Genomic DNA, 17237 nt, shown 5'->3' on the forward strand with positions numbered 1-17237 from the left:
AGCCAAGAAAATTTTGAATTATGCTGACTTTTGTTTTTGGTTGTTGTTTTTTTTTTTAAGGATCTGTAATGTTTTCCTTTTTAAGCACTGGTTAACTTTCACCCTCAGAAGAATGATAATTGATAAGTTGTGGACATCAGGATCTAGAGCTTGCTTGCATCATAGTGGGAAAGTGGATGCACAGCAGGCAACAAATATTTGTAGTTCTTACAAGCTCCTGTCTTCTGGCTATAAAAAGTATTCCTTCATTTAATTTGGCTCACTATTTAGATTGGCACCTTTTTGGAGGATGTGAAATACTTTCACCCCAATGCCTGACAGAAAATAAGGGCAGCTTTCGGCATGCAGATAGTACAGTTGGTTCCTCATCTAGAAGAAGAAAATGAGCCTACTGAAACAGCAAGAGAGTACTGAAACTCAGTTTTCAATTTCACTGTGGTGATGATCTGCTCTTTTTATCACACTGAACTGCAAGGACAAACATTACAGCCTGGGAGACTTAGTAGGCACACGGCCACATTTTGAATTAATTTGAACTTTTTCAGACCAAAAGTTTTACTTCTAGATGCGTTCCATTATAGTAATCAAGCCCCAAGATTCTCAAGGCCGAGTCTAATACACTGGGGCACAGTTTCACAGCAAGTTAGAGAAGAACACAGCATTTGCAGCTATAACTATGTAGGACCGAGAATGTACAACTTACTGTGCAACAACTGAGTTTGGCAAGAAGACATATGAACCAAAGACCATTTAATCTCTCCTACACTTCACACAGAAATTGAAAACCTTATAGGCTAAGTCGTCACATAGGATTTTAATAATCGGAGTTCCCTTTATCATGGGAAACATCTGCAGGCAAGAGAAGAAATAAAAGCTGCTGCTCTTCAGCTGCCAAATGGCCTTCCGGTGCAGGAGCTGGAAGAACTGCGGGGGCCGGGCCCCCTCTGGTGGACACCAGCAGAGCAACGTGAACCTGCCTCGTTCCTCTTCTCCAGACACGGGAGAGCGAAGTCTTCTGGCCTGGTCACGACTCTCAGTTCCATCCGGCAAATTCAGCCGAGGCGTTTCTAAACAGGTAAGTTCAATTTATTTGACTGTCTGGCTCCGTCCCGTGCACCTCTGTTGGTGGCGCTCTCTGGATAGGAAGGTTCTTTGGGTTGCTGCTCTTATTTTGTATTAAAGAGTGGCACTCCAAATTATGCCTGTCAATCAGTAGGTTGCACTAGAACATTCAGATTGAAATTTCCTCTTCCTCTTTTCCGATTGACCAGCTCAATAGCAAAATACAACACCAAATGAAGTCTTTTATCTGAGTAAATTCTGTTTTATATTTGTCTCGATTCTCTGCTTTATGCCTACAGTACCTGGAATTCCCAGGAGGTCTCTAATACAGTTGCTGGACAGGTGCAAAGTTTAGCTTCCAAGTTTTATACAGTTGTCTTTCTAATGTTCTTTACCATTAAAAAAACCCAAAAGCTTGAGAGGGGAAACCCTGATTTTTTTCCTCTGAATTTAGCTTTGTTCAGATATTAATGAGTCTTATTTCCTTGAATAGATCCTAATTTAATTGTGTAGGTCTTTACAGTGTGGACTTATCTATTAAACTGGAAAGAAAGCAAAATGTAATTGCAAACCCACACAATTAACAAGATGACTCATGGGAACCAATGATACCTAGAACTACACTCAGTAACTTTTTTTTACAAACACTGTAGGACATTCACTTCTGCAGGCATGCAAACAAACCCTGGCAGAAGTATGGGCTGGGATTAACTGGAGCTTTGCCGTTCAGCTAGTTCATGCGCTTCTGAACCAGGATCTCACCACAGGTTTAAGTCAAAAAAAAAACCAGAATAACTTGAGTGCAACGCTGTCAGCATTAGAGAATACACTTTTTGTCTTATTAACACGCAATGACAGCTAATGGGCAAAAATGCAACACCCTACTACGTCTGCTGTACGGGGAGTATGGCACACATCGGCGTACGAGGCAGCGATGCCATACTGAAACGGTTGTAAGCAATTGCTTAACTACTTAACGAGAAACCAACGAAGCACCCGGCCTGCCGGCCCTCCCTCTCCCACTTCAAAAGTGACAGTGACTTTCGTTACTGTGGGAACAGCGAACACCCGAGAGAGACAGGCCGGGGCAAGGGGGCCCCCGACGGGCGTGGAGGCTGGCGTCGGGCCGGCCGCCCTGCGTGCCCTCCTGGCGAGGAGGGGCGCAGGGGAGAGGCGCTGCCGAGCCCCCCTCCTCCCCGACCCACTGCAGGGCGTACGGGGCCAACTAGTTCTTCGCCGTGGTCCAGAAGCCGACCGTCACCTCAGCCCCGCGGCAGCCACCGGCCTCCGCGGCCCGGCGCGCTGCCTGCCGGGAAATGGAGTCTTCCCGGGCCCCAACCGCTCCGTGCCTCGCTACCGGCACGGCGGGACAGCGGCACAAGACTACAGGTACCACAATGCGTCGCGCGGCAGAACCGGATGTTTTCACGTCCCGAGCGGCGACAGGTGGCTCCCGGCAGGCCCGGCGCCGGGGGGGAGGGCGGTGCGGAGCCCTGGACAGTGTAGTTTATCCGCGGAGTGCTGCCTGGCGGCTGGAGGCGGGGCGAGCGGCTCGAAGGACTACAGCTCCCGTCGGGCCGTGCGCCGGAGCGGGGCGTGGTGCCGTGTCGTGTGGCGCCGGCCCGGTGTGTGAGGGGCGGGGGGTGTCTCGGCCTCCTCGTTACTGATAGCCCCGGCTCTCTGCCGCGCTTTGGGTGCGCGGCAGTTAAAGGACCTGGGGCGGGGGGGAAACTACGGAGCTTGGCATAGCGGGGGCGCAGCGCGGTGCTTGAGGGCCGCGCCCGGCCGGCGGCCGCGCCTCCGGTAGCGCCATGGATAGCCGGTGCTACGGGTGTGCGTCCAAGTTCTCTGTCTTCAAGAAAGAGGCAAGTCCGGCTGAGGGAGGTCAGGACCGGCCGGTCCCGCGGGTGCCTCCCCCGCAGTGCGAGGGTCTGAGAGGGGAGCCGGGGAGCTGCCTCGCCCGGCGCCGAGGCACGCTTCCCGACCAGCATTGTAGCGTTGTTGTCCTTGCTTGCTTCCTGAGCTCTCGTGGTGCCTAGTTTCAATACGTCTTTAAATATGTGCGATTACTGCAAAAAAAAAAAAAAAAAATCGTCATTGGTTGTCATCCCTCTAATCCAGTATTCAGTCGTTGTCTCAGAGAATTCCCCCACACACACTTTATTATATTATGGGCTGAAATGGTGTCTCTGCTTCCAGCAGGAGTTATGTGCTGGTGCTCGAAGGCTCTTGAGAGTCTCCATATATTCAGCAGCAGCTAATGATATAGTTCTCCTAAAAAATCAGCATAACCCCAGCGTTATTTTTAGTGCGCCTTGGCATGGGCATTGTTCCTGCGTACAGCCAGCCAGAGCAATGGGGTGTGTATGGTGACTAGGTGATGAAGCCTTGTCCTGCCCCTCTCTTGTATCTCTGCAGTGTGGATGCAAGAGCTGCGGACGGTCGTTCTGCTCAGGCTGCCTTAGCTTCAGTGCTGTTGTTCCCCGCTGTGGAAGCACTCAGCAGAAAGTGTGCAAGCAGTGTCACGGAAAACTAACTGGGTAAGACGGGAGTGTTTCTTCACTCAAGGACAGTGTCCTGCTTTGTTTCTTCATTTTGCATCCCAGTGTTGTGTTGCAGATTCCTGTGTGAAAGCTGTGCCTTGCACTTGTGCATGCACGCTGCCTGTGCCCCGGAGTTTCAAGCCAGGCCTTTACTGACCTGCTGTTACATGTGCTGTGCAGTCCAAAGATAGGAATCAGGATTTGTGAGGCTGTTCTCTATGGTGACAGAGTAGTCTGAAAGAACCAGGTTTAAATCTTCATGGATGGACACTGGATGCCTGTGGATATCTTAGCTAGACAAGACCAGGTTAAGCCCCACCGTGGTTTTGCCCAGAAATCTTTGAAAGCACTGGCAGTCTTTTCAGATGTGTAGTAGTTGAACGGCCTGACAATAAGATGTTCATAGTGTTATTACCTCTGTGGGCAAACAGTGACACAAATCCTCATTGTTGAGGAGTCTCTGCTATGTGTAGCCTGAAGACTTAAAATTTTGTAGCACAAAATCAGTTTGCTTTTAAAAGAAAAAAAAAATTTGCAAACATAACCTGTAGATTGCCTGTTGAAAACAAAAAAATGTAATTCAGTAGCTCTATGGGTTATACATGTGAACAAGTAACACAAGAGCACACGTGTACACCAGAACTCCTCTCTCAACCAATTCTTGTGTGTCCTCTTCCTTCTCTTGCTTTTCTCTTACCTCTCTTCCCCACTTCTCTCCTATAGCAGGGAATTTTCACCAGTGAGTGGGGAATTTTCTGGCTCTGCAGGTGTCTAAAGGAGAAGAGCCTCTCATTAGCAGAGATCTTCATTTCAGAAGCACTGGGTCATGAAAACAGTATGAGCTATTTATGGTGAAAATACAGTATTCAGTTTTGAAGTTTTCTGATTTCCCTTTACAACTCCAAAGCCATTAGGAAAACAGAGCAGCCTTTCTCCATGTTTCTTTTGGCTTTCTTTTCCTCATCTGTTTAATATCAGTACTATAGAGTTACAGCAGGAAAAAATCCTCCCTAACTGCATAGCAGGTAGGTAATACACGTAGGCTGCAGCTCTGTAAGCTGCATGTATTGTTGTTCTTCATGCAAATAGCTTTCAGAACTGAAACCTTAGAACTGGAAAGCAGTCCAACAATGTTGCATTCATTTGTTACTATACAGGCCTTAGCACAGCGCAGATGTGTTTGTAGCTGTGACTTCTAAGAATGAATAAAATATGCTAACTACCTTACGTAAGCGTGTAGTTTAGCAGCTCAACCTGAATACAGCAAAGTAGAAGACAGTTACACAAGATGTGTTTGTGGTGTGCAGTGTTCAAGTGTGCTAGAAGATGTCATTATGATACTGGTGGTTATATAATAATTTTTGTAACGTTTTGTTTAGCTTGTGCGTTATATAATTTTGTGTTTGTTGCATGCCACAGCTCCTTTCAGAGTGTTCTGCTGCATGGAAGCTAATTACACTGTGAGTCTTACCTAACTACTCTGTACCTGCTCTCTGAACTGGGAGGTGCAGGCTGTGGGAGGCAAGGGTATTTCAGCCACGCCTCCTTTGGATTGCTGGTGACCATATTAAATCACATTTTGTCCAGATGCAAAACAACTGGACCAAAGGACTAGAAGTGAAGTCCCCTGCTGTCCCAGGCAGCTATATTATCTTAATCCCTTCCATAAGCTGATCACTCTCCATATTAATGAGGTTATGAAAGGGGCTGTACCAGAAGGTCGACAAACGTATACTGATTCCTATTGAGTTGAGAGACTAGATGATTGAAGCATTGGCAGTATCTTGAGTTCAGAGAAATCATTGTTTTTGTCTTCCAGAGAGGGATCTCAAAGCAGTTCAGCAAAATGGTCACCACCAGAAAACTACAAAAAGTGAGTTGCACTTGCCAATCAGACGGTTGTTTCTGCCGCAGAGTAGCCTTTAAGGCCCTCACTCCTCTTCCCCTATAGAGACCAGCAAAAGTGGGGGTTGTGATGTGGGTATTTGCTTGTTCAGAATTAGGTTAAGGATGGGGCTTTTGTTTTGTTGTTTGGGTTTTTCATTCCTTTGGGGGGTGGTGTGTGTGCTCTTTTGAATAGACTCCTGAATAGCCACCTGCCTGTGTTTATCTGTGACTGATTGGGGTTGGCGTGGAAACAGGACCCTGGTGGTGAAATGTTCTTTGTCTCCTTGGAAATGGTGCTAGGTGTGCTGCCCCTGTGAGCTAAGTTTTCCTTACTCTTGGGAGTACCTCATTGTGCCACTATGGGAGAGCCTGGTACAGGAGGGAGTGGTTTCTGTTCTGTTCTACGCCAATGTTCTTCAAATAGCCTGTTGGGTTCTCAGAGGATGTTTTCATATCTCAAGGTTTAAACCCCTGTTCTCAATAGTCATGTCTTTTTTCCATCCTTGTCACAGGCGTGTAGCAGCTTTTGAGGCTAAGCAAAACCAGCTGAAAGAACAACAGAAGGCAGCTGCAAAACCCCCAGGACAAGCAGGCTCCAGATACCAGGGGCTCTCAAAAGAGGATAGAGCTATTGCAGAGAGACTGGAGAGGCTCAGGGAGGAAAGGAAACCGAGTGAGTTTTGGGGGATACCGGAGATACCTTGGGTGGGAACACTGCTACTTGGGAAATGTGGAATCTGGAGGAAGAGGGAAGTGATGGGCTTTCAGAGCCTGCCTTTTTAGGGAACTGAAGGGCTAAAATTGGACAGAGCATGCACAGCCTGCTGCCACAATGGCCAGATTCTACAATGATTTTAGATTAATGTTCCAGTGTCTTTTTGCTTCTTGAGGTTTCCCTTGAAACTGCTTCTCAGTTTTGGGTCAGTATCTTACCTGTAAAATCACTTTCTCATTTTCCATTGTTTGGGGTAAAAGCCTCTGTCAAGCCCAATAGGAGCAGAATGAAATGAGGGTCTTTGGCCAAACTATTTTGCAGAAGGTTTCCTGTGGGTCATTGTCCTGGGCAACAGCAGTGCCAGTCTCTGTGGGGTTATATTCTGGCCAGCCTTGCCTCACAGAGGAGAAAAAGGACTCTCATCCCAGTCCATAGCTGTCAGGTTCTGGGACAGCCTTGTGGTGCTTGTGGGAGAATAAACTGTATAAAAAAATTATATGTGATCTCTAAAAGGGAAAGAACACACTGCATAGTGGTTACCTGATTACCATAGAATTCTTTGGGTTGGAAAAGACCTTTAATCATCAAGTCCAACTGTAAACCTAACACTGCCAAGTCCACCCCTAAACCATGTCCCTAAGTGCCACATGTACACATCTTTCAAATACCTCCAAGGATGGTGACTCAACCACTTCCCAGGGCAGCCTGTTCTAATGCTTGATAACCGTTTCAGTGAAGAAATTTTTCCTAATATCCAATCTAAACCTCCCCTGGCGCAACTTGAGGCCATTTCCTCTCGTCCTATTATGTGGTGGGGGAGGGTTTCAGTCTGATATGCCTAGGATTACATTAAGAGATGTGGGAGCAATGGACTGTACTGCCCAAATGACACTTATTTCTCTGCCGGTCCCTAGTATCCCAAGTCAGCTGATTGCCAAATGACATTACCCTAATACTCACCTTATGGCTAGGAGATAAACTGTGAAGGAGGCAAGGACTCGGAAGAAAAGTTAGCGTTAGGGTGGTCTCCGAGTCACTGCAGTATGAACCTTCATTCACATCAGGTGCTGAGGGAGGCTTTTGCTCAGGTGTTCAGAGTCTGATTCCAGAAAGAAATACAATTTTAAGGAAAAAAAAAAATGAAGCCTTTTGTTTTCAATAACAGAGTAATCTCCTCCCTTGGGTTATTCTGAATTGCAGAGTCCATCCCTACTCAGGCTGAGATCGAAGCTAGGCTGGCTGCCCTGAAGGAGGACTGCCGGGGACCTGTTCCATCCGCACAGGAAATGGAGGACCGGTTGGCTGTCTTGCAGGGGAGAGAACCTCCTTCCCAGGCTCCCAGACCTGTAAGCTCCCTCAGCTCTTTAGCCAGCAATGTATTCTGAGCTGACACCGTAACTGGTGTCCCAGCATGTTAGCCGTTCTTCCTTCTTCAGCTTTTTTTGTGTCCAGGTGGCTCCCTTCAGAAATTTCCGTTTCCTGTTTGTGTCATTGCTCCAGAAGCAAATGGCCAGCCTTTACCAGTTCACTGCTTCACTTGGAATGCAGTATGTTCCTTTATGTCAAACGTAGTTCACGTGTTTATTTTTAACAATACATGCTAAGTTTTTTCCTCTCAACCTGTTTGTATAGCTAAGTGGTCTGATATTTTTTCAGAGCTGTTTGTCTGTGTTTGGGGCTTATCAGCCCTACCTTCTAATTGTATCTTGTAGTTGCTACTGCATCCCAGCTGGGCAAAATCCTGTTAATTATTCCAGAAATGGAAGCACAGAGTGGTTAGTCTGAGATCGCAGAGGAATGAGTTGGATATATGCCTTCAAAGCCTATATGAATGATCTTGTCCCTGAGAAATTGTCTCCTCATGCTCCTTTTTCAGCAGTACTGCACACCCAGCTGTTATCATAGGCCTCGGTGGGGCTGCTGGCTGGCACTGTTGAGAATGGCACTTTATTTACCTTGGAGGTAGTGGCAGAGCTGGGGTTGGGACCAGCAGCATGTACTCCTATACATTCAGCACCACTTTGCCTTGCTTGGATGACTGCATTTAGAGTTATGCGCATTCAGCACCTCTGAGAATGAAGCCCTGAAGGTCTTATACCAGATAACCGTAAGCTGAGACCCTCGAGATCAGTAAATGCATCTTTTTTTATGCTGCTCTCACCTAGGGTGATCTTGGTTACCAAACTTTTCCTTTGATGGAGTATGCCACTTTCCTCTCATTTGCCTTTTCCCATACCCTCCTTGTTTCTTAGGTACACCAACCTCCTGATACCAGAAGTCTGGTCCAGCAGACAGATGACCTGTTAACTCAGCTGTCTGAAGAAGTTGCCATTGATGAGCGTTACAGACCAAGAGTCCAGCCTCAAGGTATCTATTTTGTCTTCCAAAGACCTATTTCTGTCTAATAATGTACGTGCTATAGTGAGAAGGGGATATGTGCCTCCCTATCTAGCTTACAGGTGAGCTAGGTGTCCAGTTTGTCCTTATCTCCCCCTTATGACTCCCAAATTGACCAAGAGCAGCCATCTGACTCCATACCGGGTCTCATTGTCTTTGCTTGGGAGATGGTTCCTTCCTCTCAGGGTTGTATTATTCAGATTGCTCCTCTCTGTTTCTCTAAGGTGCCCCTTCCCTGGGGAGGAGCTGTTCCTACTTCTAACACACCTGTGCTCTGTTACAAAACATCAGAATCTGGGATACCATTACCTTCCTAGCTGCGGTGCTTTCTCTGTAATCTCACTGTAAACCACAGATTAGCTCACTTTCTTCTCTTCATGTACAGTGCGGATCCTACTGTGGCACGCCTTCTCCCATTATTTACCCAGATTAATGGAAAGCAGCAAGCTGCTCTCATACCATTGCTTTAGTCTTGTTGTCTGTGCCCAAGGAACATTGCTGCTGAGTCACCAGCAAGTTCTGTGTGTCTGTTTGCAGCTGTTAGTAGCCAAAGTTTGAATGATCTCAATCGGGAAAGTGAAGATTTTGTTTGCCCTGCAAATCTGGACCCAAAACAGCTAGAGGAAGAGAAGAATAAACTGCTGGCAGAAGCTGCTGCTGAGCTGCGGGAAGAGAACACTAGGCAGGAAAAGATCCTACAAGTTGCCAAGAGATTGGCAGCACTCAGAGGCGAGGACCCAGAGAAAGGTGGGTAGCAGACGAGAATACAGTGCCAAGAGAGGAACCAAGTTCCTGTGACAGAGTAAGTTCTTTTCTGAGAGGTGTTTATCCATTTAATTCCTCTGTTCTGCAAGAAACAGACTGAGAGTTCGTTCTGTCTGTAAAGTTGTACAGGTTGGTTCATCGTGAAATCAGTATGAAAGATCTGAGTTAAGGGTAAAGGCCAGAGCTGTAAGGTCAGACTGCTTTGTTGTGCACCCTTCTTTGAGATAATTCTAGCATGCTCTGGTGAGGTTAACAAAGCTTTTAAAAGCAAAGCTCTGGTTTTGGTGGGTTTTTTTTCCTTTCCTCTTCCAATATTAAAAACAAGCAGTAACGCCCTTTTTTGAGGAGTCCCCATCTGAAAAGGATCTGTCTGCAAGAGCCAGAATGCTGAAAATAGCTCACACCACAAAGGATTGTCTCTGGCACATAAGTGGGCACAAGGTTTGAGGCAGGTGTGGGTCACAGTCTCCTGTCTCTTACTCCTGCAGTTACACTGGAAACCTATAAACTCCCTGACAGTGATGAGGAAGTGGCTGAGGAGGAAGCCATTCGCAGAGTGCTAAAACAGGTCAGAAGTGGCAGCTGTGGCTTGTTTATCTTCTCAATTATTTCCAGTGTGTATGTTACCCGGTGAGCGTGCAAAGGATGTGTTTCTGTTCCTGAGCAGAGTTTCATTCCTTCCCCTTCTAGTGCTTTTCCAATACTAGCTCCCATGAGCCATTCAGCTACAGGGGATTGACAGCATTACTTCTAGTCTGTCACATGGTCTTTCTCATTCATGCTGTGTCTCTTGTGGTGTGTGTCTCCCCTCCAACCCCACTCTGCTGGTACTTCCTTACTTCTTGTTTCATCTTTTCCCCCACCTAGCTAGAACATGAATGATGATGTGTGTTGTTTAGCACAGCTTATGCCCACATTTCTCTCTAAAATGTCTATGAATTGTCTCGCAGGCAGACACGAGCTTTCTGTGCTTAAGTTTCTGCCTGATTACAGACCACATGCGTGTGATTAGCATGATGTTGAGGGTCTGCTGATAGCTGCACAGTGTGTTAGCTGATGGCCCCTGCCGCTACACTGACTGTTCACAATCTACACACAGTGTTCAGAGTGCAGACAGAGCAAGCTCTGGATAACACCAGATGTATTCAGACTTGTCATCTCCTGTTACTGCATGAGAGCAAGGAGAAGGGCAGGAGGTTTAGAGCCTAGAATGAGACTCCGAACTGTGTTTGAAACAAGAGGCTTTGTGCTTTCTTTTGTTACCAGCTCACAGAGGAAGCAGCCCTGGATGAAGCAAGTGGATTCAACATTCCTCCAGATCAGACCACCCAACTAGGACCCTCGCGACAGAACCTGCATAAGAAAGCAAAGCAAAAGGTCAGTGAGCTGCTCAGGATCTCTTGAAATGGCATGTTCCCGGGTCTCAAGAGAGTACAGTTCTGCAGCAAAAGTTTGCTGTATCCCAGGCTTGATGCAGGAAAAAAAACCTAACCAGCTTCTCCAGAGCAGACAAGCTGAGTGGCTTCTGCAAGGCTGAGCAGCCCTGAGCACAGCTGTGAGTCATCCTTGTAGTTTTAAAAGGAATTGCTCCCTGGAGTACAATTCCTTTCAGGCTGACTTTCTGCTGAATGGGATGGTGTCCTCTAAACCCAGAGAAGTTAGCATAGACCTCGCAAGATGGATATTAGAGAAGGGATTTTTAACTCACCAATATAATTATACCAAGAAGGCCACGGTCTAGTACTGTACAGCCTGAACCAGGGTAAGTGGGAGGTTTGCCACTGCTTTCAGCATGTGCAGAATAGAACCTCTAGATAGTAATCAACTGTGTTCTCATATAACGTCAGAGGAAGGAATTACTAACAAGATATCCTAGGCTCAGAATGGATTCCAGCCTATTATCGAAATACATACACCTTCTCTAATGTATACTACAAGAATTAAATGGACCTGTGACTCACAGTCACCTGACAGGCCTGTCCCCAGTGGAAGAAATTATTTAATTGTAAGCATTATTGAAAACATCTATCTCATAAGTATGCCACCTTGTGCTTCTGGGATTACTGATGTAAAAGATAGTGCCATCTTATTGCTGTTGTGTTAGGAAGCTGTGTTTGCCAGTGTCCAGGCACTGTGTCCCAGTGTGTGTATGGCTGTTCACTTCCACAAGAGTTCTCTGTAAAGCAGAGGGAGACAATAGATGGCCTTATGGATAGATTTTAGATTATGATTTCAGAAGATCTTTTTGGCGCAACCTCAGGTACAAATCAATAGTAGGGGCCTTTTGGCAAATCACTTCCTTTGTCCCCCAGTTTTCTTTCTATAACAGGAAGAAAACAACCCCCCCACCTCCCCACTGCTTTCCCTTCCCACATAACTGCTTTCAGCAAAACTGCTTGATCGCTCGCTTTTGCAGCAGGGATTGTCTATCACTTGGTATTGCTGTGGTGCCTGCCAGAAGATCTGGGCTTCATGCCCTTAACACAGTGTGGACAATGTTGGTGTATATTGCCATAGACACTAAATGATGGTGAATACCTGTTTACCTTCCGAGCAACATAGATTCATGAGCAAATGATAGGGAGTACCTTGGGTTTTTATTTAACAATCTAGATACATATGGAGCCTATCCTTGGGCTCTGGGCAAGTTCATCTCACAGACTTAGGATCAACAGAGAGTGAACTATGGACCATGTGACATGTCATTGTAGCCATCATGTATTACAATAAAATCCTGTATTGTCTCTGCTGGGATTTGAATTCTGTGTCTCTCTTTTCTTCGTGAATTAGAGCCAGACTCTAATCACCACAGCTCTTGCCAGGGCAGATGACAGTGATGAGGATGAGTTACCCTGGTGCTGTATCTGCAATGAAGATGCCACTTTGCGCTGCCATGGCTGCGACGGGGACCTCTACTGCCAGCGCTGTTTTCGGTAAGTCTCGCAATTCCTCTTGGTCTGAGAGGCGGGTCACAGGTAAGGTTGGCCGCTTTTATTTGTTCTTCCTGTTGGACAGAAAAGCAGGCAGTAGGAGGGAAGATTTGAGGAGCCCAGATCTGAGCTGAATATTAGTTGTTACGGAAATACTTTGTGCAATCAGTAGTTATCCCAGGCTTCAGGGACTAAACTCATCCTAGGCAGAAACGTTCTGTCTGTACTGCTCCAGTGCATGTTTGGGCGCATTGTCTGAGTGTTCTCTGGAGCAGCTGATGTGCTGCATTGTGTGGGATGGGATAAGCGAGACCATTGTTCAGTGACTCCTGTGGCTTGTTAATGACATTGATGGATGATCTGGGCTGGATTCCCATAAGAGGGGAGATCAGATAGTATAAATTCCTGAGGCTTTTCTTAGGTTGAGACTCTGCAGTCTTAAACCACATAAAAAAATCTTTGTTGAAATATATATGGGAGAACCTTTTTTCCTCCGTCAGGCCTTGCAGCAGCTATAGTCTTGGTACTTAAACAGCTGTAGCTTGATTTTTGACAAAAAAGTTGCATGTCTTCGATTTGGAGAGTTAATTCCTTTTAATAGAAAGCTTTTCCTCACAGCTTGTGTGGCTTCTCTTTTTCATGCCTCAAAAGTATTGGATGGTTGGCTGGGTTCTCACATTAGTGCTGGATGACATTTAGATGGCAGGATGCTAAGAATCTGGTTGGGATAGTAAGAGATGCTTTTGTGTATATTCTCTCATTTCCTGCAAATATTTTTGTAGAGAGATGGAAATGGAGTGAGGGAGAACATATGAAAATGGTAAGAAAATATATGACTGGCAATGTTAGATGATTAAAAACAAAACAAACAAAAATATCAGACAGCAAACATCAGTAAAAGCAGAATCAGCAGTCTGGCAGGTGAGTGCATCAGTTGCATGGTGCAGATGCAAGGTTGTGTCTTACTCAACACTGCCTGCTTCCGAGCACGGTTAAGACAGGTGCCAATACGCTGCATTTTAGCCACAGCAGAGTTGTGTGGAGCAGACTGTCATTCTGACTGTTGTTATAGGAGTTCCTAATGTGCCTGGGAATCACAGACATGGTGCTGAAAATTAGCGACCAGTTACATGAACCCCTCAAAGAGGGAAAGAGACGGAGAGATCTATTGTCATTTCCCATTCCAGCAGGCAAGGATGAGCAGACCTTTCACAAAGCACCTCAGAGGTTTCTGTTACAAGCAAATATCTTAAGTAGTCAGTCCACGTGGCTGCCAGTTGGGTCCTCACAGCTAACCCTTGGGATAGGTTCCTAGTTAAGGGCTGCTGGGAGACATCTTGTCCAGTGGCTAAGGGTGAGTTCCCTGCCTGGGTATTAACTTTGACTGCACTTTGTGTTTGCTTCTCAGGGAAGGCCACGATGAGTTTGACCTGAAGGATCACCACACCTCCCGCTATCATCTTCCTTGCAAGTAGAAGTGATCACACTCTTCATGGGCAGGGAAGGAGATGGAGAGTGGGAAAAGAGAGGAGTTGGCCAGATGGGAAGAGTCCAAGTGGATTTGCAGCCAAAACGGGTGATGTTTTGGACAGTTAAAGGATGTGCTGTAATCTGAGAGAGGCTTGGAGGGCACGTGACTGTGTCCTCACAAACACAACCAGAGAAGTGCAGGGTTTGCTGTGCATGCTTGGGGATAAATGAGGACTTGATATGTGGAGGTGGATATGAGTCTATAAATACAGACGGTAAGGCAATGTGGGTAGCAGTAAAGATGTGTGTTTAAGGCAGTAATGACTGGCTGATAAGTAACTTTCTGCTTTTGCTAACAGCTTACACACTGGTTCAACAGGCAGCAAAGCACTTTGCACTAAGAAAACTGTCTGCGTCATGATCACTTGTGTGATGAGAACTTCCAAAGCATAATAAAAACTATTTACGGAGGCCTGTGGTTAAAGTCTCTCCTGGAAATGCCTGATAGCCCTTTACAAAGTGTTGCCCTCTTGTAATGATATGTTAGTCCTAGTGTCAAGTGGCTTAGGGAAAGAAATGAAGGATCATGAAGTCATCAAAAATGTTTCTGTGGTGTGGCTGGAAAAGGTGCGGGGGCTACTCTGCCTTGACGGGCAGTGTTGCTCATGTACTTGAAGCGAAGGATGCTTTGTAAAGGTAATCTGCTACTGATGCACAGTATTGTGATCTGCAGTGGCTGTGCTGAGGTTCCATGTGGTCTGTAAGAGCAGCATGTTAGTCTGGAAGAGTTGTGTATTAGTCTGAAAGCGTGGTTTGGCTTTGTTTGTTATTTGGTCCCCTGGTAAGATAAAGATGTTACCTGTGTGATGCTCTTTATCTGGATATGAGAGAAGCTCAGTTTATTATGCTCATATCCCTCCCTGGAGACAGTCCAGATGCAAGTGGCACTTGCCAGTGACCAAAGCACCCAGAATTGCTTCAAATACCCGACTAAACTTGCCTTAAATTGGCTCTAATATCCCATCAGGATGAGCTCTTCCCAGGACTGTAATGTGACTTCTGAGAGAGCTCTCTAAGGTTGACAAATTCCAATGGCAAAAAAATCAAGGATTTGCCTTTGACGGGGAGTTTCCAATGAATCTTGCCTGTCTGGTTTGACACTGCCGCTCCCAGCTGTCTGCCCTGCCCCTGTGCTTAAAGTCACTGCCTCTGTAGGGGAGTTGACAAAACAGTGTTTGCCTGCACCTCAGCCACCCCTGGTCAGAGCACAGCAAATAAACTACTGCTGAAGATGGGTTTGTGCTAACATGCTGGACTGGATCAGGCCCTTCAACAAGAAACCTGTATCCAACAATGTAGAATAGTAATACTGCAAGTTAACACGCTAAAAATTGCACGTGTATCCAGCAGTGCCATCAAAACCCTTTGTTAGGAAGGGGTGGCAAAACCTGACTCTTGTGGATGATCTTCTTTCTCCTGGTAGTCCTTGCTTCACCAGTGCCTCTCTCTTTGGGACAGGTAGATAGGAAAACTACGTTGTTCTGATGCGAGAGCTCACAATGAGCCCTGTGTTACACAAAATTTAACTAGAGAGTTACTGCCCTGAAGAGCTTGCAGTCTTGAAAATGAAGACAAAATGCTGTTCTGGCTTTATGTTATTGTAGGAATGGCACTTTTTCATTTCTATTTGACCCAGATAACTAGTCTGATAGCAAGACAGCCCAATTCTATCTTAGGTTAAATCCTTTGCATTTTGCATGTACAGGAGAAGATGCAAATACCTGTTGTTATATGTAAGACTGATCCACTCCTTTGGGCTTCAGCCTGTGTCCTTTCCAAGCAGTTAGTAGACATCTTAATTCTTGCTTTACAGCTGCTTTTTTTTTTTTAATATCTTAGTATGAGCTGGTCCATTACTTGCAGCATTTTGAATGCTTCATCAGCCACAACCAAACTTTTTGCTTCCTGTGCAGTTAGGTAGCCTGTGTCTTGTAAGCCCTGCCCTGTTCACATCGGTAGAAAAGGAGGAGGTTACAGCCGGAAGCAGTTTATTTAGTTTCCCAGATTGGTTTCTGTGGGGTCATCCCAAGGAATCCAGAAATGCACCCAACCCAATACCTGAAATAGAACTTAGTCATACATGGAAGAGTCTCTTCAGTCATACATGCACATGCTGATGCTTTCCCTGCACCACTAATGGACATTTTTGTGGCTGCTGAGCTTTCTGCATGTAATTGGCCATTTTAGTGGCACTTTCCCCTGAAAAGCCATTCCCACTGTAGCTGTTGTCTCAGTGACCTCTATGTAAGAGCGGTAAGAGGGGTATCTAGATCAGCTGTCTGCAGGAGGCAAACCTAGCTGAATCTGTCATTGTGAAATAGGAATGCTGCGTGACCTTTAAGTGGGCAGTGCACTTTTAGCTGTGTTGCTTACTCTTTGTCCTTGTCTTTGAAAAGGTGCTGGTAAACAAGTAAAGATACTGGTAAACAATAGTTCCTGACAGGCCAGATCAACTTCAGTCATAGCCATTCAAGGACTGAAGAGAGCTTGGTATCTTCAAGAAAGAGAATCAGCTTCTTTGCTTCTGTCTTTGTAGCACGCCATGAGGGCACAAGAAGATTTCTTTCCCTCTCAAAATGTTTTGTATGTGAACTATCAAATGTAGGCTCTACCCCAACAAGAATTCAAAATAATAACACAAGATTGAACTCAGATTAGCTTACAAAGAGAGGTCTCAGCTTAGTTAATCTGCATTAACTTGCATTTGCTGTGGTTCACAAGCATGTACGTTGTCTCAAGTGCTGTAATATGGTCATGTGTCCAAACGTAGCAGCCAGAATATTCTTAAAGGCAATGTAAGTATTGATCATAACTAAGGGAAAATTGCATTAAGGGTTATTTTATACACCTTCATAAACCTTCAATTAGAAAAGCACATGAACTTTCATACATTCTGAGTTATCTTGGTATAATCAAGAGGGCAAAGTTCCTTTAAAGAAACATTCTTACACAGTATCTGCATACCAAACATTACAGCCTTATGCTAGTGATGGTGCTGAGAAACAGCAAAGTTAACTGGAAGCTATTAGTTTTTAAAAAAAAAAAAATTTGAATTTAGTCTATCCTTATGGTGTAGGCTGAGAACAGCCAAAAAGTAAGTAAAAGCAAGTATGATTTACTACTTTTAAGAACTAAACAAAAAGAAATTGCTCTGATTGCCTTATGTTGCTTTTTCTTTTGCACCAGTGAGCTGAGAAATCATCTAGCATTGGCCACATCTTGCTTTATTCCCCTTGATCACACTGTGCTCATTTGAAGCACTCTTATGTGGTAGTGATGTCCGTATGTATCAGAACCAACTGCACATCATAGGGGCTGCAGCTTACTCTTTTTCTGCTACTTGCAGAATAAGCACAAAGACAACTTCTGTCAAGCAGAGTTTCAAGAACGTACTTTTTCCTGGGTTCT

The 17237-nt window shown here is 45.5% G+C and overlaps 1 protein-coding gene across 1 annotated transcript; it reads left to right on the forward strand.

The window, feature by feature from the left end:
• The first annotated feature begins 2863 nt into the window (after positions 1 to 2863).
• On the forward strand, positions 2864 to 14445 carry ZFYVE19 (zinc finger FYVE-type containing 19). The gene is made up of 11 exons (XM_050897572.1): positions 2864 to 2927; positions 3481 to 3602; positions 5425 to 5478; positions 6005 to 6165; positions 7408 to 7553; positions 8460 to 8574; positions 9142 to 9351; positions 9858 to 9937; positions 10636 to 10746; positions 12160 to 12302; positions 13708 to 14445. Exons 1-11 carry the CDS (start codon positions 2874 to 2876, stop codon positions 13772 to 13774), a joined length of 1263 nt encoding a protein of 420 aa, XP_050753529.1. The 5' UTR covers positions 2864 to 2873; the 3' UTR covers positions 13775 to 14445.
• The last annotated feature ends 2792 nt before the right edge of the window (positions 14446 to 17237 follow it).

Source organism: Gymnogyps californianus, chromosome 5, assembly GCF_018139145.2.
Source record: "Gymnogyps californianus isolate 813 chromosome 5, ASM1813914v2, whole genome shotgun sequence".
Taxonomy (NCBI): Eukaryota; Metazoa; Chordata; class Aves; order Accipitriformes; family Cathartidae; genus Gymnogyps; species Gymnogyps californianus.